This window comes from Agelaius tricolor, unplaced genomic scaffold, assembly GCF_023055355.1.
Source record: "Agelaius tricolor isolate 1412-34295 unplaced genomic scaffold, bAgeTri1.0.p SCAF_28, whole genome shotgun sequence".
In the NCBI taxonomy this organism is placed as follows: Eukaryota; Metazoa; Chordata; class Aves; order Passeriformes; family Icteridae; genus Agelaius; species Agelaius tricolor.
This window is the reverse complement of record NW_027269288.1, coordinates 9,257,628-9,282,016: the sequence shown is the minus strand read 5'-3', so window position 1 is coordinate 9,282,016 and position 24,389 is coordinate 9,257,628. Positions and strand designations below refer to the sequence as shown.

The 24,389-nt window shown below is 45.3% G+C and overlaps 3 protein-coding genes across 6 annotated transcripts in view; 1 reads left to right on the top strand and 2 right to left on the bottom strand.

The window, feature by feature from the left end:
* Window positions 1-12,879, top strand: part of DVL1 (dishevelled segment polarity protein 1) — a 48,905-nt gene extending 36,026 nt beyond the window's left edge. The window contains exons 11-16 of one of the 4 annotated variants that reach the window (XM_071449214.1): window positions 459-608; window positions 2,800-2,931; window positions 3,191-3,358; window positions 4,932-5,138; window positions 6,153-6,203; window positions 8,271-8,408. In XM_071449214.1, the coding sequence (XP_071305315.1) occupies window positions 459-608; window positions 2,800-2,931; window positions 3,191-3,358; window positions 4,932-5,138; window positions 6,153-6,178 (683 nt within the window). In that variant the 3' untranslated portion in view covers window positions 6,179-6,203; window positions 8,271-8,408. Of the gene's footprint in view, window positions 1-458; window positions 609-2,799; window positions 2,932-3,190; window positions 3,359-4,931; window positions 5,139-6,152; window positions 6,204-8,270 lie in introns of all 4 variants that reach the window. The other 3 variants (XM_071449215.1, XM_071449212.1, XM_071449213.1) reach the window with 3 other exon arrangements.
* On the bottom strand, window positions 12,505-20,306 carry TAS1R3 (taste 1 receptor member 3). Its single transcript, XM_071449211.1, has 6 exons — window positions 19,959-20,306; window positions 18,839-19,139; window positions 17,571-18,350; window positions 16,890-17,093; window positions 16,634-16,754; window positions 12,505-15,826 (listed from the first exon to the last, which is right to left on the bottom strand). Exons 1-6 carry the CDS (start codon window positions 20,141-20,143, stop codon window positions 14,901-14,903), a joined length of 2,517 nt encoding a protein of 838 aa, XP_071305312.1. The 5' UTR covers window positions 20,144-20,306; the 3' UTR covers window positions 12,505-14,900.
* A 1,048-nt stretch (window positions 20,307-21,354) lies between these two features.
* On the bottom strand, window positions 21,355-24,282 carry CPTP (ceramide-1-phosphate transfer protein). Its single transcript, XM_071449216.1, has 2 exons — window positions 24,125-24,282; window positions 21,355-23,645 (listed from the first exon to the last, which is right to left on the bottom strand). Exons 1-2 carry the CDS (start codon window positions 24,247-24,249, stop codon window positions 23,147-23,149), a joined length of 624 nt encoding a protein of 207 aa, XP_071305317.1. The 5' UTR covers window positions 24,250-24,282; the 3' UTR covers window positions 21,355-23,146.
* Window positions 24,283-24,389: the final 107 nt, after the last annotated feature.

Sequence of the window (24,389 nt, the reverse complement as noted above, 5' to 3'; positions counted from 1 at the left end):
TGAAGATGGGGTGGAATAAATGCAACAAACCAGTGCAGACGGTGGGAGTCCTCTTGAAACCCTTAGGAAAACCAGAGAAACAACAAGACAACAAGAGAAAACCTCTCAGATCTCTCAAAATCTTGGTGTTTGCTGCAAGTTTTGACCCCATTTTCTGTCCCTTTGTGGTGGTACAATCTATGGGATCTCACTCATGTGAACCCCTCAGAAAACCAGAGAAACAACAAGAAAAAAACGATAAAACCCCTCAGATCTTTCAAAATCTTGGTGTTTCCTGAAAATCTTGAGCCTGTTTTCTATTCCTTTGTGGTGCTACCATCTTGTGGAACCCTCAGAAAACCAGAGAAACAACAAGAAAACCAGAGAAACAACAAAACACAGTAAAACCCCTCAGATCTCTCAAAATCTTGGTGTTTCCCGCAAATCTTGACGCTGTTTCCTGTCCCTTTTGCTCGCAGCTGAGCCGGTGCGGCCAATCGACCCCGCGGCGTGGATCTCTCATACCACAGCCATGACGGGAGCGTACCCCCGTTACGGTATGAGCCCCTCCATGAGCATCACCACATCTACCAGCTCCTCACTAACAAGCTCAATTCCCGAGTCGGAAAGTAAGTCACCCCCTGGCCAGCCCAGGGCAGGGGGCTGCTCGGGGCCACCAGGGCCCGGCCACGGGCACGGTGACAGCGGCGGCGCCAGCCAGGCCTTGAGTGGTTTCTCACGCTTGGGGAAAGCAGGAGAACTTTTGGCGAAGGTTGGAGGTTGATGTGGAGGTGTTTGGTCAGGGTTTTGTCTCAAGGAGAAGTGGTTGCTGGTGGATTTTAGTGGCAGGTTCAGGTTTTTCCACTCAGGTGCACATTTGGTTGGTTTTTAATAAATTTCAACGATAACGTTCAGGTTTCACTTGGGAAATCCTTCCCTGATATTCACATGGCCTTCTTTTATACTTTTGGTAAGTTCAGGTTTTTCTACTAATGTAGATGGGAGACTCCCTTCTTGCATTTAGTTGGTTTTTAATAAATTTCAACAATAATGTCAATGTTTCCCTTGGGAAGTCCTTCCCTGATATTCACATGGCCTTCTTTTATATTTTTAATCATTTTTTTGTTCTTCTTTATATTCCTAGAATTTATTGAGCAAGCTAAAACTAAATTTAACATCCTACGTGAAATTATGATTAGATTACAACCTATTTCCTGGTTTGGCAGTCTGAAAGAGCCATATCCATGAAACCAAGAGTTGGATTTTAAAGACAGGTTCAGGTTTATCCACTCAGGTGGACGGGAGAGCTGTCTTTTTGCATTTAGTTGGTTTTTAACAAATTTCAACAATAATTGTTTGTTGAAACAAGTGCTTTCTTATGAGAAATCCTTCCCTGATATTCATATGGCCTTCTTTTATGCCCAAAATGGGAGCATTTCAGATGCATCTCAGAATTTGCCATATTTGTACAGCAGCCAGAACTTTAAAAATACCAATTTTCTGTTCATATGCAGTTCTCAGGTCTCCAAGAAAATACAATTTATTGCTCCCCAATATTAGTTTGTTGGTGTATTTTTTTTTTCCCAAGACATGTTGCTTTTTGCCACTAACCAAACTAACTTAAAGCAAAAGCAAAGTTTTAGTGTTTATTTGAGGTTTGTAAGTATTAAAGCTGCATGCAGAGCTGGTCTGGGATGTTTTCATGCATATTGGCAGTGCATGTATGGAAAGAAACATTTTCAGTTTTCATTGTTTCACATTTGCTGTACCTTTTTTTATCCAAAATTTTGGGTGGCTGGAAAAGGACAAAAGCAAAAGTGCTTTTGAAAGGTGGGTGATGTAGGGAGCTGGGAGGGGAGGAGGGTTCTGGAATTCCTGCTGGAGAAGGGTCTGGGCTACAGACAGAGATAAAAATGAATTTTCTAGGACTGGAAGATGGGACAGGATGGAGGATTTGACAAATTCAACCTTGTTCTTATTTTATTGTAAAAAATGATGAGGAAAGTGTGAAACCTCTGGGGATCCAGTTCTGCCTGTAATGGTGTGAACTGGGAATGGCTGGGGAGGCATTTGGGAGTTTTTTTTAAAGTGTTCCACAAAAAAATTGAGGGCGAAGCAATCCAGGGAGGAGTGGATTGTGAGGGTACCCTGGGAAGGGTTTTTGTAAGAAAATCCCTAATTTCTTCTGAGGAGGGAAGATTTCTTCTGTAATTTAATTTTCCTCATGAACGTCCAGATCTTTAAATAAAAAACTGGACATGGATTGGTCATGGTCACCCTTTCTACATGGAGATGGGAGGTGCTCCTGACAGGGAGCCCCAAAAGAGCAAACCCCAAAAACTTCTCCCCCAGAGTTCCTGGGAAATTGAAATGGAAAATGATGGATCACAAAAACCCTTGGGTTTCCTTTCCTGCCAGTCTGGATGCAGAGAGGATCCTGCAGCTGCTTTGGGAAGTCAGGATGTGGGGACGCAGAATTTCTGTCACTAAACTGGTGGCCTTGAGCCCAAAATCTGAAAAATTGCTGCAAATGCTGTAATTCACTCTGTGGATGAGGGTGCATTTGGGAATCTTTGTGTCTTTATTTCCTTTTATTTCCTTTTATTTCCTTTTATTTTAATTTTTATTTTATTTTTATTATTATTTTTATTTATTTTATTGCACTGTACTTTATTGTATTTATTTTATTTCATTTTATTTTTCCTTTTTTTTTTTCATCTGTTGGTAAAACTGTATTTTTATTTCATCCAAACTGGGAGCTGAGAAGTTCCTTCAGGCTGAGTTCATTTCACAGCAGCCAGTGGCCTCTCTTCCTTTCAGAATTAGAAGAATCTCCCTTAACTGTGAAGAGTGACATGGCTACTATTGTCAAGGTCATGCAGCTGCCAGACTCAGGCCTTGAAATTCGGGACAGGATGTGGTTAAAAATCACCATCTCCAATGCAGTGATAGGTAAGCAGACCCCAGAAATCCTGAGAGGGAAAAAACCCAGTGATTTAATGAAAACAGGATAAAAAAAACTACCTTTTAATGAGCTTTTTTTTTTTTTATGTCTGTGACCTCTTATATTCCATTTATGGACAGGAAATAACTCGTGTCCATGTAGGTGTTCAGCTGGCACAGTTTGGCTCAGATAGTCCCATTTTAGATGTTCATCTGGCACAATGTAGCTGAGATGACCCCGTGTCTCCCCTTGCTGTGCCCATTTCAGGAGCAGACGTGGTGGACTGGCTTTACACACACGTGGAAGGCTTCAAGGACCGCCGGGAGGCGCGGAAATACGCCAGCTCCATGCTGAAACACGGCTACCTCAGGCACACTGTGAACAAAATCACCTTCTCAGAGCAGTGCTACTACGTCTTCGGAGACCTCTGTGGCAGTAAGTCCCCAGCCGGGAAGGACAGAGCTGGCCCTGTGTCATTTCTGTGCCTTGAGGGTGTCCATTGTCCCCTTGTGTGTCCTCACAAAGAGGGATTTGCGTGAGGGTGGCAGAGCTCTGGAGCTGCCCAGTGTAGCCATGATATCTTCTGAAAAATTCTTTTGTTAGGATTTTTTCTCCTGAGAAGCTGAGAGGCCTCAGGAACAAAATGTAAACAATAATTATCTGCTGCTGTGGAATGCAACAGGTGCATCTTGATTGGTCTCATGTGGCTGTTTTTAATTAATGGCCAATCACAATCCAGCTGTCTTGGACTGTCTGGTCAGTCACAAGATTTTATTATCATTCCTTTCTATTCCTTGCAAGCCTTCTGATGAAATCCTTTCTTCTATTCTTTTAGTATAGTTTTAATATATAATTTTGTTTTAATATAATATATATCATAAATATAATATATATCATAAATATATATAATAAAATAGTAAATCAGCCTTCTGAAACCTGGAGTCAAGATTCTCATCTCTTCCCATGTCAGGGCTGCCTGAAAACTTCCACAGCCCAGAGGAGGTGGAGTCTCTCTGGAGATATTCCAAACCCAGCAGGACACATTCCTGTGTCACCTGCTCCAGAATTGGACAGGGGGATCTCCAGAGGTCCCTTCCATCCCTGCCTCTCCTGGGGTGGCCCAGAACAGGGGACATCACCCTGAAATTGTGTGACAAGTGGCTGGTGCTCCCTGGTAGCAAGGAGAGCTCCTGGAGGAGGATGAACTCATCAAGCAAAGCACTGAGGACAGCAGGATTTATTTCTGGTGGTGCCACACTGATGTCATAGGTTTTAGCTTTTTTATTTTCCAGATTCTGTACTGATGCCTCAGGTTTTAGCTTTTCTCTTTTTCACATTCTGTGCTGCTTTAGTGGGTGGGTCTGGACTTCATATTATGGGATGGTGAGCTCTGTGCACAGAGCAGGGAGACAAAACAATTCCTGCTCCAGCTGGGCACCAAGGACAAATGATCCAAATCTCAGCCCAGGAGCACAAACAGCGTGGGCTGGAGAGAGAAAAACAAGCAGGATGAGACTTCATAAGTGAAAGCTTATTAATTAATTATGAATTATGAATGAATTGTGAATAATTGGACAATGAACTGCAATATGCAAATGGAGCAGAACTTGTAAAAGTGTCAGACCCTGTGCCCGGTCGTGCGTTTTGGGACCATTTTGGTTCATCCTGGGCTCATTTTGGGACCGTTTGGTTCATCTTGGGTGTAGCCCTGGCTGGGCTCTTGTGCTGCCCAAGGTGGATCCATTGAGGAGAAACTTTTAATAAATTCCTGCTTTATTCTTTAGCTCTGTCTAGTCCCTGTTCTAGGGCAGCTTTCACATTCCCTGCTGTCAGTCCCACTGGAACAAGGGGATGTCCCCACCCTGTCCTCAACCCTTCCCTCCCCTCTCCCTGCTGTGTGAGAAGGCTGATTCCAAGGCATTGCTAAACTTCAAAAACCTCCATAAATAAATTCACAGTGATCATTTTACCTGCTGAGTAAGAATTTTTCCCCTTTTTTCTTTCCCAGATCTGGCTGCACTGAACCTCAACAACGGTTCCAGCGGCGCCTCTGACCAGGACACCCTGGCTCCTCTCCCACACCCTGCTGCTCCCTGGCCCTTGGGCCAAGGATATCCCTACCAGTACTCTCTGCCCCCTCCTTGTTTCCCCCCAGCCTACCAAGATCCTGGTTTCAGCTATGGCAGTGGCAGTGCAGGCAGCCAGCAAAGTGAAGGTAAGCTGGGATAAAAGGGTTTTATCCCACAGCTCTCATTGTCCCCCATCATCTGCTTGAGGTCCTCGGTGCTCTCCGTGCTTGTCTTGTGGTTTTTTTGCTCCCTGCATGGATTTTGTGCAATGAATTAAAGGTGTTTGTGGCTCTGGAGGAGGGGGTTTGGCTTTCAGCTCTCTGTGGGAAGTGCCAGGTTTAACCCAGGCAGGGATTGCCAGCAGTGGGGTTGGTGTTGCTGGAATTGAGGCGATTTCTGTGCTGCTGGGTTAGAACCAAGGTGCTCTTGGCTTGCAGGTCAGTGCTCAGCACAAAAGGAAAATCACATTTTTTGTAAGTGGGAGGTGGCCAGCCAGGGCTTTCCAGGGCTGAAACACTGCTCCCAGGGAGGAGAGTCTCTGCTGGCGAGTGTGACAGGGACAAGAAGAGAATTCTGCATGGATTAAAGACCTGCCCTCCTCCTTTTCTGCCCTAAATTCATTTTAACCTTAGTAAATTAAATCATGTCTTTTTTTTTGCTGTAGAGATGCTATTTTTAATTTTTTATTTTATTTTAGACCACTCCCAGAGTGAGTTTTGCTTTTGGGAATGCTGCCAGTAAAGAAGGGGTGAGGATTCCTTGTGTTTTTTCAGTGAACATCCAATAAAATGGATGTCACTTATCCCTATTCACCACAGCCAGTCAGATTTTACAAAATGGCACAAAAGGGTTTCACAACAGGGGATTTTAGACCGGCTGCATGTCACCTTATCCCAAAATAAGAAATATCCATGAGGAATCTCCCAGAGGCTTTAGAATTGGGAACTGCCCTGGACAGAAAGCGGGGCTGGTTTTTTGGCAGCTGCTTCTGTGAGCTGTAGGAATTCTCTCCCTGCTGCTGGAATAGGAAAGGAAAGGTGGCACTCCTAAAAAGTGCCAGGGTGTTCAGCTCTGAAAGTTTTCCACACTTTTCCTGGTGGAAACCAATTTCTGTGCTGTTTTCTTGCCTTGTAACTGTTATTCCCTTGTTTTGTCCTGAGCAAGCATTAGACTGAAGGATTCCTAGAGGAATGGCTGACTCTAGGGGATTGGTAAGCCTCAAATCCCTCCATGATGAATTCACAGCATGATCATTTTTAGATTCTCGTGACCCCAAATGTTTAGCTGTATTTTGGTTTCGTTTTTTTTTCTTAATTTGAAATTTTATTTTTATTTTGAATTGTCTTGGACGCTCGACCTGTCTCAGTGCGGAGTGGTGTGGCATTGGCATATCAACCTGTGGGACTGTGCTGCAGCAGCTCAGAGGGGAGAGAATCAGCTGGGAAAATCCCATCCCCAGGCTCTCCAGAAAATAAATAATCCAAATTTATTATGGTGTCACCCCTCTGGATGGATTTCTCTGCCAGTGCCCTTGCACTGCCCATTAATTGGTGGCCTTTAATCTTTAAATAAAAATCCTGGTGGCCAGGTGCTTCAGGCAGGGGTTGGGAGTGCTGGAGCACAAGGCTGCACTGATCACTCTTAAAATAGTGTTAAATTTGGGGGTTTGTGCCCTCTCTCATTTTTCTGCACTATTAAATCATAACAATCAGCAAATACCACTGCAGAGACCCAGGCTGGGAATACTCACTTAAAATCCAGTGGTTTTGTGGTCTGTTTTCCATCTCTCTGGCACTCTGCAGAAAATGCAACCTTTCCCCCCAAAATCCAGTGTGGTTTCCCATTTCTCCAATCAGGTGGAGCAGCAGAAAGTGATGGGCAGAAAGTGGTCTGTAATTCAAGAAGGAGCAGCCCAAAATAATTCTCTTTTTCCCATTTCTGTGATTTATTTAAACTCAAAAGCTGGTCCCCTGTTCTGCTGACTGGGGATCCTTTTTGGGAAGTCCATTTTGCACTAAGGTGCAGGAATTTAATGGGATATTCCTTAGATTGATTTAGTTGGATTTTTAAAAAAATAATTAGTTTGGAACTGTCTCCTAATCCGTCTGTCATGGGAACAGAGCAAGGCCTTCAGCTTCCATAAAAAAACAGTTTTGGAACTTTAGTAAAGCTTGTTTTTAGTAACAACTCAGCTGATACTCAGTGGCAATCCTTTGGTTTTCCAAGGTGATTTAGTGGCCTCTCTTGGGAACGATATCCTGGTGTTACTGATTTGGGGTAGAGCAGCTCAGGAACTGTTTCCTAGGGAATTCTCCAAGCAGGAGATTCTCCAATTCTCCAGCACAAGGCTTTAGTGAGGAATTTTAAAAGGACCTCCCCAGTGAAGCCAACAAAACTTCACAGATTTAAGGGTGACAGAGAAGGCAAAGGGGTTTCTTTCAGAAAAGGTGATTTTAAAAGGAATTTTAAAAGGACCTCCCCACTGAAGCAAACAAAACCTGAGTGATTTGAGGATGACAGAGAAGGCAAAGGGGTTCCTTTTGGAAAAGGTAATTTTAAAAGGACCTTCCCAGTGAAACCAACAAAACCTGAGTGATTTAAAGGGGACTGAGAAGGCAAAAGGGTTCCTTTTGGAAGAGGTAATTTTAGAAGAACCTCCACACTGAGGCCAACAAAACCTCAGGGATTTATGGGTGACAGAGAAGGCAAAGAGGTTTCTTTCAGAAAAGGTAATTTTAAAAGTAATTTTAAAAGGACCTCCCCACTGAAGTCAAAAACCTTGGGGATTGAAGGGTGACTGAGAGGGCAAAAGGGTTTCTTTTGGAAAAGGTAATTTTAAAAGGACTTCCCCACTGAAGCCAACAAAACCTCAAGGATTGAAGGGTGACAGAGTAGGCAAAGGGATTTCTTTCCGAAATGGTAATTTTAAAAAGAATTTTAAAAGGACTGAGTGATTTAAAACCTGAGTGATTGAAGGATGACAGAGTAGGCAGAGGGGTTTCTTTTGGAAAAGGTACAAAATAAAGCAGAGACAATTAGAATTAAACCTCATTTGCTTGAGTCAAACCCCAAATTCCTGCTTTTTTCTGCTGCCTCCCTCTCCTGGACTGGATTTGAGCTGGAATTCAGCTGCTGCTTTCCCTGTGCAAGCTCGGAGCTGTGTCCGTGTGTCCCCATGCATGGCACGACCCCATCGCTGAGCCACCACCAGCACGTGGGCCTCACAGCAGAGCCCAGCTCATCCTGGCTCTTTTTCTCTCCTGTTTTTGGGCTGTTAGGGAGCAAAAGCAGCGGCTCCAACCGGAGCACCAGCGAGACCAGCAGGAGAGCAGCGGGCAGGGAGAAGGAGCGCAGCAAGTCTGGGGGCAGCGGCAGCGAGTCGGAGCCGGGCGCGCGCCGCGAGCGCCCGCTCAGCCAGCTCAGCCAGCGCTCTGCCAGCGACAGGAGCCACCAGAGCCACCACTCTTACGGTCCCCCAGGGCTGCCCCCCTTGTACAGCCTGCCCAAGCTGGGCTCCAAGGGGCTGGGCAGCAGCGGGCCCCCCGGAGCACCCCCGGTGCGCGAGCTGAGCGCCGTGCCGCCCGAGCTCACCGCCAGCCGCCAGTCCTTCCAGAAGGCCATGGGCAACCCTTGCGAGTTCTTCGTGGACATCATGTGAGAGGAAGTGCCTTCAAAAGACTCTGCTTTTTGGTTTGGTTTTTTTGTTTTTTTTTTTTTTTGGGGGGGGGGTGGGTTGTGGGATGCTCGGTTGGAAGAGGCTTGGCTGTCTTGCATGTCACACCTTCCTGTTCGCGAGTGTGTCGCAGAAAAGAGAAAAAAAATCAACAAAACTGAACAAAAAAAAAGAAAAAAAAAATTACAAACACCCCACTCCTCAAGCTACAAAAATGAAGAACAAAATCTCCTGGGATTGTTAAATCAACGGCATCTTTTTGTTCTGTTTGTTTTTTCTCCCCTGCCCATCTCGTTTTGGATTGTGAATGGCTGGTGTATGTTCACATCTTAATGAGCTGTGGTCATTGTGGCACCTACTTCAGTGGAATTAGTGTCTCTTTCCGGGCTGATTGGAGGACTGCTATTTCACATGACTTCTGAATTCCTGACAATGCATAGGAGCACTTTGATTTTTATTTTTTTTCCCCTGCTTTTTCTCTTGCAAGGACAAAACAAAAAAGGACTGCTGGCTGGTATCGGGGATACTGCCTTGGAATGCTGGTTCTTGGATGCATCCATAGCTCTAAGCAGACATGGCACCCACAAGTGCTTGGAAAGGAGCAGGATCCAACCAATTCCTAGAGGAAAACAAACTTGTGGCTACTTTCTGCTGACTAGGCAGTATAAATCAATCTTTCTTGGGTTGAGGGTTTTTTTTTTAAAGATATTCTATCAAGGGAGTGCTGGAGTCTTGCTACTGTTTGTGTTCATTGTGCAGAACTTGTAAAGTTATTTCCTTCAGTTATTTCCTTATTTCCCAAGAGGAATTTTCCAGCTGCACTGGGTTCCTGGGCATTTCAGTCACATCCCTGCTGCCAGGTGTGGCTGTTCCCTCTGGATGTGCACTTGCTTGCAGATTGGAAGAGTTACTCCCACAGAAATAGGAAAATTGCTGCAGTTCTGTCAGCTTTGCCCTTTTGAAGGGGCTGTTTATCCCATTCCAGCAGAGAAATCCTGGCTCCCACTGGGACATGGGACATCTTCTTTGTGATCCCTCCTTCCTTTCTCACCTCAATCTTTCTCTTTTTTGTTAAAACAGAGACCTGGAGATGCCTGATCCCCCTGGCAACATTTCTAAGCACAGTGGGCAGAGAGGTGTGAGGGTATCTGAGAACAGATCAGAAATGGTACAAAAAGAAATCCTTACCCTGAAACTGAGTGAGACCCACCCTGGGGCTCCCCAAAAATAAATCCTTCACCCTTGACAGCAAGTTAGACCCATTCTGGAGCTCCTCACAGGGAAATCCTTGCTCTGACACTGAGTTAGACCCACCCTGGAGCTCCTGAAAATTAAATCCTTACATTTGACCCTGAGTTGGACCCACCCTGGAGCTCCCCAAAATTAAATTCTTACCCTGACACTGAGTGAGACTCACTCTGGAGTTTCTCACAGGGAAATCCATACCCGGACACCAAGGGAGACCCACCTTGGAGCTCCCCAAAAATAAATCCTTACCCCTGACAGCAAGTTAGACCAACCCTGGAGCTCCTCAAAAATAAATCTTTACCCCTGACCCTGAGTTAAACTGACTCTGCAGCTCCCCACAAAGAAATCCTTTTCGAATTCTCAAAAAGAACCCCCTGACTCCTCCTCCTGCTGAGGAGCTCTGCTGTTGAATATCCCCAAGATTTAATTTCTGGCTATTTCTGTTCTGAGGCTCTAGAAATTAAATTCAGGCAGCTTCAGGGATGTTTAAGAAGCTTTTTTGAGGCATGGTGAGCACAGCCATGCTCTCATGTGGCTCATTTAATGCAGCCACTCTGGCGTTTGACCATGGGGCCATTCCTCAGTTAAATTCTCTTTTGTGAGATCCCTGATGCTGGCAGGATTTAGGGCAGGTGCTTTAAAATCAGTTTTTACTGTAAATAAGCATCTTCTCCACTGGTAAGAAGCTGCTTTTTGGTCTGTTCTGTGCTTTTTTGGGTAAATATCCAAGGTGGATGTGAGGAGAGGACATCTTAGAACAATCTTTGTCTCTGTGTACACACAGTTCATTTGTGAAAATGAAAACCTGACCCTTCAAAATGTCCTTTTAATTCTGATTTTTCACTTCTTTCCTTTTCCCACCTCCCTTTGTCAGAGACTCCAGATGTTTGTGGGAATGGGAGACTCAATTTCCCTTTCCACAGGAGCCAGGAATTCGGGAAACTCTCACTCAGCCCATTTCTGGGCTTCTAAATTAATTTCCTTTGCAAAAACCTCCCCCAAAAAAAGCTGCCCAAGGCTTCTGAAAGCAGAGCTTTCATCACCACCCATGGGTGGCTCCTCCAAAAGAGGCCCTGCCTAAAGCTTGACTGTACGACAGTCAGGAAGGGACTTTTCTGTCCCTTCCCTCCTCCTCCCACATGCGAAGCTGACTTGGTAAATTATTCTGAAAGATTGACACTTAAGTCAGGGTGAAAGAGTGGTGAGATTCTGCTCTGTCTCCAGAAGACACTGCTGAGCAGTCTGTGACGTTACTGACAATCACTAGTGGTTCTACTTTTAAATTAATTGTGATTTTTTTTTCTGGCATTTTATATATTATTATTTCTCTGGCCCTGTTTGTTCTAAGGCAAAACTCAAAGGGCTGGAGGAAAAAAAAATAATCTCCTTTTAATATTTTCAAAAAAAGAGATTAAAGCTGGGGGCTGAGCTTTTCACCCATATTTAATTTCCAAGAGTTGCAGTTTCCACACCTGCTGGGGGTTGGCTTTTGTCTCGTGGTTTTGCTGTTGGCAGAAACTGTTCTGTGTCTTGCTGGTCTTTGCTGCTATGTTGAAAAAATGACTTTTTTTTAAAATGTGTGTGCTTGTGGGTCACCCTGGGACGAGGCTGGGAGTCCCCAGCAGATGTGGGAATTTTTTTTTTTGCTGAGGAAATTCAGGCTGGAGGAGGTGGATCCTCTTGAACAGTGCAATATTGAACAGTGACACAAAAATCTGCATTTTTTTCCCCCCCATCCTGGGCTGAAAGTCAGGTCTGAATCTTTGCCAGATCTGTTTCCTCAAGGGAACAAAAATGAGATTTCCTAAATCCCATCCTTTGTGTCTTTCCTGTCCTGCTGCATTCCCTGCAGGATCCTGTGCCAGCCATGCCAAGGGAGCTGCCCACAGTGGGAATTGTGCCGGGCAAAAGAAAATTTGGAGGCTGGAGTGCTGCAGAGCCAAAATTTCTTACCCACCAGGGCCTGCAAGTGAATTGTGATGAATTTTGATGAATTTTGATGGATTTGGGCTCCAGCATTTCTTATCCACCAGGGCCTGCAGGTGAATTTTGCTGAATTTTGATGGATTTTGATGAATTTCGGCGGATTTTGGCTCCAGGGAGAGCTTTGCTGTGCAGGGCATGGGAGCACCCTCAGAGCAGGAGCCCGAAGGAATTGGGTTAAAGCAATTCTTCGATTATTTTTTCAAATAATGTTATTTTTATTCTGCAGCTGAGCTCAGTGCTCACCCCTCCCTGCAGCAGGGATGTTTGGGGGCTTCTGGAAAAGGGGCAGAAAAAACTTTGGGGTGATTTCTCTCACCCCAAGAGGCAGCATCTGCACAGGAGGTGTCCCCACCCAGTATTTAAGCCCTGAAGAGTAAATTTTTTTGGCAAATAGTCTTAAAAGCATGCTGGTGTCTTTTGCCTCCTGTTAATGAATCTGCTTTTCCAAGGAATCAGTACCCTGGACACTTTATCCAAAGGTTTTATTGGATGGCAAGCAATGATGCACAGATGTTGAATTTTGCTATGATTTTTGTTTTCTCTCTGATTTTTGTTCTCTCCCCTCCTGAGACTTGACAGCTCATGGATTGATGTAATTGTTTTGGTTTTGGTTTTTTTTTATTTTAATTTTTTGTTTTTGTTTTGCATTTAACTGGATTGTAATAAGATTGACTTAAAATTATTAATTCTAATCAGTGATTAGAAATACATGTAAAGAATTTTATGTACAGTAGAGGAACAAAGTTTCATGATTTTAAATAATGAAAACCCAGACTATCACCTATTCTAGAACTGGTTCTACTCCAAGAGTGACCTCTTATTAGCATGGACTGCACTGTTCCTGTTAAATGTCTATTGCATAATTGAATTCTTTTTTGTAGATATTGTATTAAAACCCAAGTGTCTGTATAGTTAATATATAGCTGCTTATGTGTAAATGCTATTTTAAACACTAAAAAGCTTTTAATTTTATGTGATAACCACAGTGTATGTGTTCAGTTCTTTGCAGTATTTCATTGTGATTTATTTCCTAAATCTTGCCAATTTTTGGACTCTCCAGCAGAATCAAGAATCACTGGGACACCCTTTGTAAATTCTGCTGAGCCTTGGGTTTGTCAGGACACCCTGGAGGCTCAGCTGGACTTGAGATCTGAAGGTTTTTCCAGCCTCAATTATTCTGATTTTCCAGCTTAAATGAAAAGAGCGAGCACAGCTTGGTGAGGCAGATTCCTTCTTCCCAGCTGGTACAGATCACACAGCAAGGGGAGAGTGAAACAGCATTTAAATACCATAAATCCCAGCATTTTCCAGTGAGGAGGATATGAAATAATCAGAATTTAAATGAATATTAAATGGTCAGAATTTAGGTGAATATTAAATGGTCAGAATTTAGGTGAATATTAAATGATTAGAATTTAAGTGTATATTGAATGGTCAGAATTTAAGTGAATATTAAATTGTCAGAATTTAAGTAAATATCAAATGATCAGAGTTTAGATGAATATTAAATGGTCAGAATTTAGGTGAATATTAAATGGTCAGAATTCAAGTGAATCTTAAGTGGTCAGAATTTTGGACAGCCTTTTCCTGCAGGGCCTGGTGGAGTTAAATCAGATTTTTTTCCTTTCCCTATTTCTGGAATGATGATCAAAAGTTATTTAATGTTTCTCTGCTATGGAGCCACAGCCCTGGAGGAGGAATACTGAGAATTTCAGGTGGTTGTGAAGAATTCCTGCAGGCTCCAGGAACAAGAACTCCAGGCTCCAGGTCAGAGTTTTGGTTTTTTAAATCACACTGAGGAATAATTTTAGATGGAGGTGATCACAAAAATTGGGGACAAATAACTTTGCAGTGCACCAAAAAGTTCTTGGTTTTTTTTGGTTTTTTTTTGTTTTTTTTAATGAAAATGTTCAGTGGTTTAGATTAATTTACAAATTCTTTAAAAAACTTTTAGGGAAAAAAGAGCAGAAATGGAAAAACTTTTAAGGAATAAAAGAGCAGAATAATTCCTTGTCAACATGAGTGGGGAAAAGAAAAACCTTGGTGATGTGACTGGGTACTGACTGGATACCGCCTGGCAAAAATGTGAAGTTTTGGGTGAATTTTGCCTGATTTTGGGGAGGGAGGAAGCTTCTGCTGTGCCTTTGGAGGGTGAGATTTGCACAGAGCTCATTTCCATGAGCCTGTCCCTGATTTTCATGGAACACAAATGGACTGAGCTGGGATTTGAATGGGAAATGCCTCCTCTGTGTCCCACACAGCACTGATGGCACCTGCCAGAATGTTCTTTTTACTCCTCTTTTATTGGGTTTATTTGACAATTCTGACAAGGCTTGGGAAAGGCTGATACCTGCCAGAATGTTCTTTTTACTTCTGTTTTATTGGATATATTTGATATATCAGAATTATTGTATAAATCTTACAAGGTTTGGGAAAGGCTGGTACCTGCCAGAATGTTCTTTTTACTCCTCTTTTATTTGGTGTATTTGATATATTAGAATTATTGTATTATTCTGACAAGGCTTGTGGAAGGATTCCTGGATCCATCTCAGAAGCTGTTAATTAATAAGAAAGGGAAATTACTGGAAGTGTTTAGAGGGAAGTGCTGTTGGTGACTCACACTGCCAGACTTGAGAGATTGGTGTAAAATATCATTTCTGGAGGTTCTTCCATTAACTGAACCTAATTTTGCTCCTTTTTGGGGCTGAAATGTGTTTGCAAAGAGGAGGGAGAGGATGGACTTGTGAGCCCTGTGCTTTCACAACTCTAATTCAGATGTGATTGTTCCTGGGGCCACAAAGTGCTCATAAACAGGATTTTCTCCTTAAAATCCAATTTCTGTGAGGAGCGGGTGCCACAAGGAGTGATTTATTGTCTGTTCTCCTTAGAGAGGTTCTGGCAATAATAAAAGTGCTCATAAACAGGATTTTCTCTTTAAAATCAACAGGATTTTTTCCTTAAAATCCAAATTCTGTGAGGAGCAGGTGCCACAGGCTGTGGTTTATTGTCTGTCCTCCTCTGGCTGCTCATCAGAGAGGTTCTGGCAATAATCCCTCGTGTTCAGATCAGGCCTGAACACCAAGATGTAGCACTTGGGCACAAAGTAACTGCCCAAAATGCCCAGGGTGGTGGCCAGGATGGTGCAGATCTGGGTGACAGCCCTGAGCACTGTCCTGAGCGTGGCAAAAATCACCAGGAAGAAAATCCAGATGATGAAATAGATGAAGGTGGCAAAGGTGATGCCCCTGGCCACGTTGTACCTCCTGCCCGGGGTCTGCACCATGAAGGTGCACAGGAAGCAGACGAAGGCCAGGCAGCTGTTGTAGCCATGCAGGAGGGCAAAAGCAGCCCAGGACTGGGTGCCACACACCAGCAGCACCTCCCTGGGCAGGGATTCATAGTCAGCCACCAGGTAATCAGGGCCCAGGTGGAGGTGGCACCAGCAGAGCAACACCTGGGTGAGGATGGACACGGCCACCACCAGCCAGGCCCTGCCGTGGGTCACCCAGCGCAGCAGCCTGGGGGCACAGCGGGGGAATTCTGTCACCAGGGTGACCTCCAGGGCCTTGGGCAGCAGGGAGGAGAGGCAGCCATTGAGGCACAGGGCATAGCAGAGCTGCTGCAGCGGGCACAGCGCCGCGCTGGGCCTGCCCACGTGCAGGCAGCAGCTGAGGCTCTGCAGCAGCAGCCAGAGCAGGGCCAGGAGGCTCCTGGCACCTCCTGCCAGCTGCACCAGGGGGCTCTGCAGGTGCTGCAGGAACAGCAGGGCTGCCCCACAGCTCAGGGCTGCAGTGAGGGCCACCAGGGTCAGCAGGGCCACGGCCAGGGGTTCATCCCAGGACAGGAACCGCTCGGTGCGGTCGTGGCAGCGCGTGCTGCGGGTGGGAGCCCACTGGTGCTGTGGGCACGGGGAGCAGCTGGTGCTGTCTGCAAAGAGAGACTGATCAGCACTGGAGACCTGTTGAGGTGGGATTTCAACCCCCCCAGAACTCAGGCCCCTCCCCTGAAGATGCCCTGATGGGTATCACCACAGACGTGGCGTTTGGGGAGAAAAAAAAGTGTCTCCAGCCAGCCATAAGTGTCTCTGGGGTGAAACACCACACACCCAGTGAAACACCACACATTCAGCCGTCCAAAAGTGGTTTTGGGGTGAAAAGTGTCTCCAGTTAGCCAAAAGTGTCTCTGGGGTGAAACACCACACACCCAGCCAGCTAAAAGTGCCTGGGGTGAAACACCACAGTTGCTCCTGTTTGGTTCAGCACCAAGGGCCAGACAAGCTCAGGCAAGTCCCATCCAGATATATTGGTAAATATTCCAATAGGGACCTGCCACCCCTGGGGGAGGATCACACAGGGATCTGGTGGTGGTTTGGGTGGTGTTTCCCCTCCCTCCAAGGTGTGTTGGATGTCCAGAGTTTGTGGTAGTTCAGCCTCTGCTTTTCCACCCTCATCCCTGAAGGATCCTTGTGTTTCTTGCCTCTATTTCCTTCCCCCAGCAATCCCAGGATTTTATCCTCTGCCTCTCTTCTACCCATGCCCCCAGAATTCCATCCTAGCCCTCTCTCCAAGCTCTGCAGATAAAACATAAATGTTGTCCTCATTTTCCTTCCCTCTGGGCCCAACAGGGGCAGGTCCCAGTGAGGAGCAAGACAGGGAGGAGAGCTTCCAGCTCATCACCACCTCAGCCTGGAGACAGAATAATCCACTTAAAGCCTTTCAATTGCCCAGAGCTCACCTGTGCTGCTCCAGAAGGTGTTTTCTGAGCAGTCTGTGCAGTCATAGCAGCAGAGGTTGAATCCTTTTATTCTTCTGAATTGCCCTGGTTGGCAGCGCCTGAAGCACTCGGATGTGGGCTCCTGGCAAAGAGCAGGAGTGAACATCAGCCAGGATGAATAAATCTCCAAGAAATCGGAAGGAACTGATCAGAAGGAACTGATCAGAAGGAAATGATGGAAGGAACTGATCAGAAGTAAGGAATGTGCCATTTTTACCTTCTTGTCTGGGGTGTGGAACTGGATCTGGGACGTCCGGATGTACAGGGACTGGTCGTAGTCCCCCACGGGCAGGTAGGTGACAGTGCCATCCCTCCAGTCCCAGAGGATCAGTTTGTAGCCCGTGTTTGTGCCGTGGGACTGATCAAACCTGAAGCTCTGCCCGTTCACCTCAAAGGGGAGGGTGTTCATGAAGTGCAGCAGCTGGGGAGGAAATGAAATCAAAATGGATTTTGGTCCAGTTCTTGTTTGGAGGTGACAGTTCTGCCAGCCGACATCAGCTGTGCCTTAGGTGGGCTAAGATTGTGCCAACCTGGCTGTGAGGTGACAAAAATTGGCTGTTTGTCCCTCAGATCTGCCCTCACCTGTAGGGCAACAGCCTGGTCAGAAAGCGAGAAAACTTTGTTTTCTCACAGTGGATTTGGGAGACTTTTTAGGGAGCTGTAGAAAAACAATGATAACTTGTTATATAAACAACCTGCAGGTGCTGTTTTCCTACTCTGTTTGTTCTTCTCAAGGACTGTTTGTGAGAAAGATGTTCTTGTTAATTATCCAATCAAGTAGACTGTGTCAAATCTGTCTATGAAAGAGAGGATTTTCATATTAAACTTGAAAGGGACTATCCTGCAAACCAGCCTTGGAGTGAATTTGTGCCATTTCTGCCTCAATGGTGCCACTCACCTGCCAGGACCTGACAGGTGTTTTGGGACACTCTTTGGAGGTGCAGCCCAGAGCCCTGTGCAGGGCATGGGCCACGCTGTACACGGCCACGTGCACGGGCTGCACCGGTGTCACCCCCAGCATGGGCCAGATGTCCCCGAGGGTGACATTGCCACACTGCCCACAGTGCGCGTCCAACACCTCGGTGTCCTCCAGCCCGCTGAGCTCCCGGGAGCGCCGGCAGAACTCCTCCTGAGCCACAGAGCTGAACAGCTCCGCCACGAACTCCTGGAAGCCTGGCACTGTCACTGTCCTCATGACAAAGCCCAGCACTGTCCCCACGCTCTGGATGTTGGGGACAGAGGTGGCGATGTCCGACAGCAGCCAGGCCTCGCTGCCCAGCCAGACCTTCTTGCCCAGCCCCATGGCCAGGCTGTGCTGCAGCAGGGCCTGGGCTGGCACGCTGTGTGCAAACAGCACGATCACGTTGACTTTGGTGCTGTTAATTAATTTAATTGTGTTCTCCAGCTGCTTGGTGGCGTCAGGCTCGGCCAGCTCAGTGGGGATGAGCCCCTCGAAGGCGATGCAGATGCTGTTGGTGCCAGCCATGCTGAGGAAGAGCGCCTGGGCTCCCCGGCCGTACTCATCATCGCTGGCCACCGTGGCCACCCAGTTCCAGCCAAAGTGGTTGAGGAGCAGCACCACGGCCTCCACCAGGTTCTTGTCGCTGGGCACCGTGCGGTAGAAGGACGGGTAGAGCTCCGTGTTGCTCAGGGCCTCGCTGCTGGCACCATAGCTCACCTGGAGGGGAAAGATCCTCACAAAGAATTCCAAAAGTTTATTAACACCTTATCAAAAATACAACATTGAATGGAAAAATTCTTAAAAAGCTTGGGAAGGGATTCTTGGATGCATCTCGGAGCTGTTGAGTAAGAAATTTACTTGAGAAATTTCTGTAAGAAATTTACATTATTATTTAAGAAATTTCCATAAGAAATTTATATTAATATTTAATAAATTTCTGTAAGAAATTTATATTAATACTTAAGAAATTTCTATAGGAAATGTATATTAATACTTAAGAAATTACTATAAGAAATTTATATTAAAACTTCAGAAATTCCTATAAGAAATTTATACTAATACTTGAGAAATTACTGTAAGAAATTTTATAAGAAAAGGAAACTACAAGGAGTGTTTAGAGGGTTAGACAGTCATATAAAACATCAATTCTGGAGTTTGTTTCATTACCTACAAGGGCAAATCCTGCTCCTGCAGAGGTTTTTTACCTGTGGGATGAGGAAGGAGCTGAAGAGCTTGGCCGTGAGCAGGCACAGGTCGGATTTGTGGGGCCCGATGACGGCGGCGACGCGGGGCTGGTACTCGCTGTAGTCACACAGGACCCCGATGGCCCTGGTGCCATTGCGGGTGAGGAAGAGGAGGCTGGGCTGAAGGGCCACCAGGGGCTCAAAGCAGGTGTCACGCATGTCATAGCCCAGGGTGAGCCCTGGCAGCAGCCAGCTGCTGTTGTTGATCTGCTCGATGGCAAACCTCATGGCCAGAGCCCAGATCAGCCCATCCGTGAATAACCTGGGGACAGCAGGGACAGGACCTGTGCTGCACCTGGGACTGAGCTTCTTCATGCAGGAAAAGCTAATTTTTTATTAGATATTTTATTAGCATAACTGATTTTTATAGATATTTTAAAATAATTATTTTATTAGCATAACAGATTTTATACATATTTTTATAGAATTATTTTTATTAGCAAAACTTATTTTTATTCATTTTAATATAATTAATAGCATAACTGATTTTTATACATATTTTTATAGAATTATATTATTAGCATAATAGATTTTCTATATTTTTATATTATTTTTTATAGAATTATTTTATTAGAATAACTTATTTTTATCCATTTTTCATGTTTATATTTTTATATACTTCTTTTATTAACATAACTTATTTTTATACCTATATTTCTACATTTATTTCTATATTTAGGTGTTTGATTATTTTACAACTTAACTGTTTGATTCAATTTAACTGATTCATTTACAATTTAACTGTTTGATTTATTTACAATGTGTTTGCTTCAATTTAACTGATTCATTTACAATGTGATTCAATTTAACTGATTCATTTACAATGTAAGTGATTCAATTTAACTGATTCATTTACAATGTAACTGTTTTATTCAGTTTAACTGATTTTTTTACAACTTGAGTGTTTGCTTCAAACCCTAAGGAAGCCAGTGCCACTAAAACCTTTTATCAAGGTGAGACCAAAGCTTGTCAGCACCAACCAACCACAAACCCGTTTCCATTCTGGGACCTGTTGATGTCCCAGGCTCCGACCCTCCTCTATCCCATGGCTATTTCCCCTTTCCCCTGTCGCAGCCCTCACCTGTCACAGAGCAGCAGGGTGGGCTCAGAGCGAGCGGCCAGGTTCAGGGTGTCCTTCCCAAAGGGGAACAAACCCCCCAGGACGAAATCTCCAGGCCTCCTGAGCTGGGCTGAGAGACACCAGGGGCTCAGAGGGGCAGCCCAGGCGCAGCCCAGGCACAGCCCCAGCCCCAGCCCCAGCTGCATTTTCAGGGAAATCCGGGAAATCCGGGCTCAGGTGTTCCTGGGACGTCTCTTTAAATAGAGCTCAGAGGGGTTGAAGTGATGGGGAGGAATTTGTTTGGCAAAATGCAATGAATTCACTTCAGTGGGTAATATTCAAATAATCTCTAAGTAAAAACCACTGCCCTCATGCTGATTTCCTTTCCTGAGTAGCTTTTACTCAGAGTGATTTACAAATTCATTGGCACAGCTGTGGGAATTTGGGTTCCTCTGGCAGACGTGACAGAACTCGGGTGCCCCGCTCTGATTCTGGTAAATGATTTACACAACAGTAATTTTATTTATTTATTTATTACATTCCATTTTAAAAATTTAAATTATATTTTAATTATTTAAATTTTAAATACACTTCATCATGGAAATAACCAATAACCTGGAGAGGCCATTCCTGGGTCACAGCCTGGCTGTCCCTCAGCTGTACTGATATTTTTTTAGGAAGTTGTTACTGGCTGATCTATTTTTCTTTCCCTCACACTGAACTACAATATTAATTTCAGTTTAAAAACTTAAATCTGAGTTGATAGCATGGTAATTTAGGTTTTATTACTGTATTTTATTGTTGGATTTTAGGACAGCTCTGAATGAAAAGTTCAATTTCCTGCATTTTCTGTATCAGAAAATTCCTTTTGCTGCCAGTGCTGCTCCAAGGCTGGAATATTTTCCCTGCAGGAAGAAAAGCAGATTTAGACACCTAAATACAAGAATGCACCAGCTGCAGCTGTGTTTTCCAGGTATGTTCATACTGACATTTTTTTAAGCATCCTTTCCCTTTCCTGGACTATTTAAGTGTCAGTTTAACTATAAAACTTTAAAAAATAAGTTCTAAACACAATTCTGGATTTTGGGCAAGTTCATCTTCAATATTAGCAATGGTAATTATAAATATTAATATTTATCTCTTAAGAGGAATAATTACAATTAGTGTGACAAGGGAGAAAAAAATTTTCTTGTGGTCATACCATCATTTCTAGAGATTTAAACCCATTTTTTTTCCCTTGACACACATTATTTGATTTAGTTGAAGGTATTTAATTCACTACACTGGTGAAATATCAGCTGGCCTGATCTCCAGGGAAATGAAACAGATTTTTCCAGGGAAATAAAATCTGAGTAGGTTTTCTGTAAATGGTGTTGGACCCCCAGAGTGTGATCCCACAAAGGACACTCCTCAAAAATCACATTATTCACATCATTTAATGTGCAGTGAGTGCAGTCTCCATGAGGTAATTGTGATTTCCTGAATTTTTCAGTGGTACATTAGGGCAGAAAGAGACAATCAGCTGCAGGATTGATCCCTGCAATAACCCTGCAGGATTTCTCCAGCTCCCAAAGCTCAGAAAATCCCACCTGACACCTCTGCCTCCTCCAGGGGTTTGGCAGAAGCTCCCAAAGCAGTGATTTACAGTACAAGTGTGGATTTCCCACCCCAGAGAGGCAGAAAAATCCTTTTTGTAGGCATTGAACACATTGATAAAAATTAAAAGTAAACACACAAGAACACAACTCAGAAGCAAACAGCTCCAGGCTGGGCTGGACAGAGGGGATTGTGCAGCAGAAATTAAAATTTGCTGCACATCCCAAGTGCAAAAATCACGGATCGAACAGGGAAGGGGCACAGGGAAGGTGCTGCTGGGTGGAACAATTTTCTCCCCCTTCCACCCCCATTTCCTTCAGCTCCCACAGTGGCAGGGAAAGGGCATTTCCCCAGGGCACTGCTCAGCATGAAATCCTCAGGGGGGATTTTTGTGCAAACCAAAGTGTGGGAATGAGCTCAGACACCACAGCTCCAATTTGTGCTGCCACACAAGGCCACAAATATTGCTGTGAATGCACACAAGCTGCTGCACTTGGGCTTGAAAAGAAAAACCGTTTCCAGCTTTGCTAGGAATAAAAAAATTCAAAACTTCAATCCCTTAGCAGCTCATCCTAATGTGGAATTATTTTTCTAACTCTGCACAGCTCCTCCTAATGTGGATTTTTTTTCTAATTGTAGAGATGTAAAAAAAAAGGTGTAAAAAAAACCTATTCCATGTTTATAAAATGGAATAACTTGGCCAACTCCTCAGCTCCAGGCTGGAAAGAAAAAGTGGAAATAACCAAATAATAAATGTGCAAAAATGTCATTTTCAGCCATCAGGGGCAGGTCGAGCAGCTTGTGCTGAGCAAAGAGCTCCTGGGTGATGCTGTAAGGTGGGAATATAAAAAAAATCAATCCCTTAGCAGCTCAACCTAATGTGGAATTTTTTTCTAACTTTAGAGATGTAAGAATAGAACTGACAGATGTAAAAAAATAACCGGTCCATGTTTATAATACGGAATCATTTTGCCAACTCCTCAGCTCCAGGCTGGAAAGAAAAAGTGGAAATAACCACGGACAGAATGTCTTGCTTGTGCAAAAATGTCATTTTCACCCCAGCACCGCCGTCAGGGCAGATACACAAATAGCTCCTGGGTGATGCTGTATGCTAGGAATAGAAAAAAAATCAATCCCTTAGCAGCTCAACCTAATGTGGAATTGTTTTCTAACTTTAGACATATAAGAACAGAACTGAGAGATGTAAAAAAATAACCGGTCCATGTTTATAATATGGAATAATTTTGTCAAATCCTCAGCTCCAGGCTGGAATGAAAAAATGGAAATAACCACGGACGGAGTGTGTTGCTTATGCAAAAATGTCATTTTCAGCCATCGGGGCAGGTCGAGCAGCTTGTGCTGAGTGAAGAGCTCCTGGGTGATGCTGTAAGGTGGGAATTAAAAAAATCAATCCCTTAGCAGCTCATCCTAATGTGGAATTTTTTTCTAACTTTAGAGATGTAAGGTAAGAACTGAGAAATATGAAAAAATTAATGGTCCACGTTTATAAAGGGGGATAGTTTGGCTAACTTTCCACCTCCGGGCTGGAAAGAAAAAGTGGAAATAACCACGGACAGAGTGTGTTGCTTGTGCAAAAATGTCATTTTCAGCCATCAGGGCAGGTCGAGCAGCTTGTGCTGAGTGAAGAGCTCCTGGGTGATGCTGTAGACATCTCCGATGTAGGGGATGGCCTCTCCCAGCATGGCCACGGCCTCCTCTTGCGAGCCCACGTTCATGATCTCCAGGAAGGCATCCCGGGAGGGCAGCGCGCAGAAAGCCACGGTGGCCGCCTTGCGGACAACCCAGGGGTGGTGCTGGGCCAGCGAGGCGTTGTAGGCGTCGGTGCAGAGCACGGAGGTGCGCGGCTCCCCCGAGCGCAGCCCCTCCAGGAACAGCTGCAGCCAGCGCAGGGCGCGGTGCAGCCGCAGCACCGTGCGGCAGCCGGAATCGGAGCGGGCCCGCAGCGCCGCCGGCCCCGCCGCCAGCTCGTGCTGCACCAGCGACTGCAGCGACACGAAGCCGTGCTGCTGCTGGTGACCTTCCAGCAGAGCCACCTTGGCCACGGCGTCCTTGGAGATGAACGAGAAGACGGCGCCCAGGCTCTGCAGGAAGCTGGGGGGGGAGAGGGGAGTGGTAGTGGGTTAGGTGGGCGCGGGGTGGGGAGAGAAGCGGAAAAAATACCAGAGGGGTGAAAAAAACAACCCCAAAACCACCTCCAGGATGAAAAGAGAATCCAAAAAGCACCTGAGGGGTAAAAAGAGAACCCCAAAACACTTCAGGGGGGAAAAGAGATTGTAAAAGGTACCTGAGGGGGGAAAAGAGAGCCCAAAGAATCGCCTGAGGGGTGAAAAGAGATGGCAAAAAGCATCTGAAGGGTGAAAAGAGAAAGCAAAAGCCCCATCAGGGTGAAAAGAGAAGACAGAAAGTATTTGAGGAGTGAAAAGAGAAGATAAAAAGCATCTGAAGGGTGAAAAGAGAAGCCAAAAAGCATCTGAGTGGTGAAAAGAGAAACCCAAATCCACTTCAGTGTGAAGCCGTCGCTCCCTGCATCCTTCTGCCCACAGCCCCCCCACTCGCTGCCGGGCACTCACCGGATGAGCCCCCGCCAGCCGCTCAGGTAGGGCTCCAGCAGCACCTCCCGCTGCTCCGTCACGCACCTGCGGAAGGCGTCCAGGACCTCCCTGAGGCTGAACGGGCCCGCGGCCGCCGCCGCCATCGCGCCGCGGCGCCGCCGCCGCCTCCCCCTCCCCTTCCCCTTCCTCTTCCTCCTCCTCTTCCTCCTCCTCCTTCCGCATCCCGCACCGCCCGCTCGGCCAATCAGCGCCGCGTCCGTCACCCGCCGCTCCCCGCGGGCCA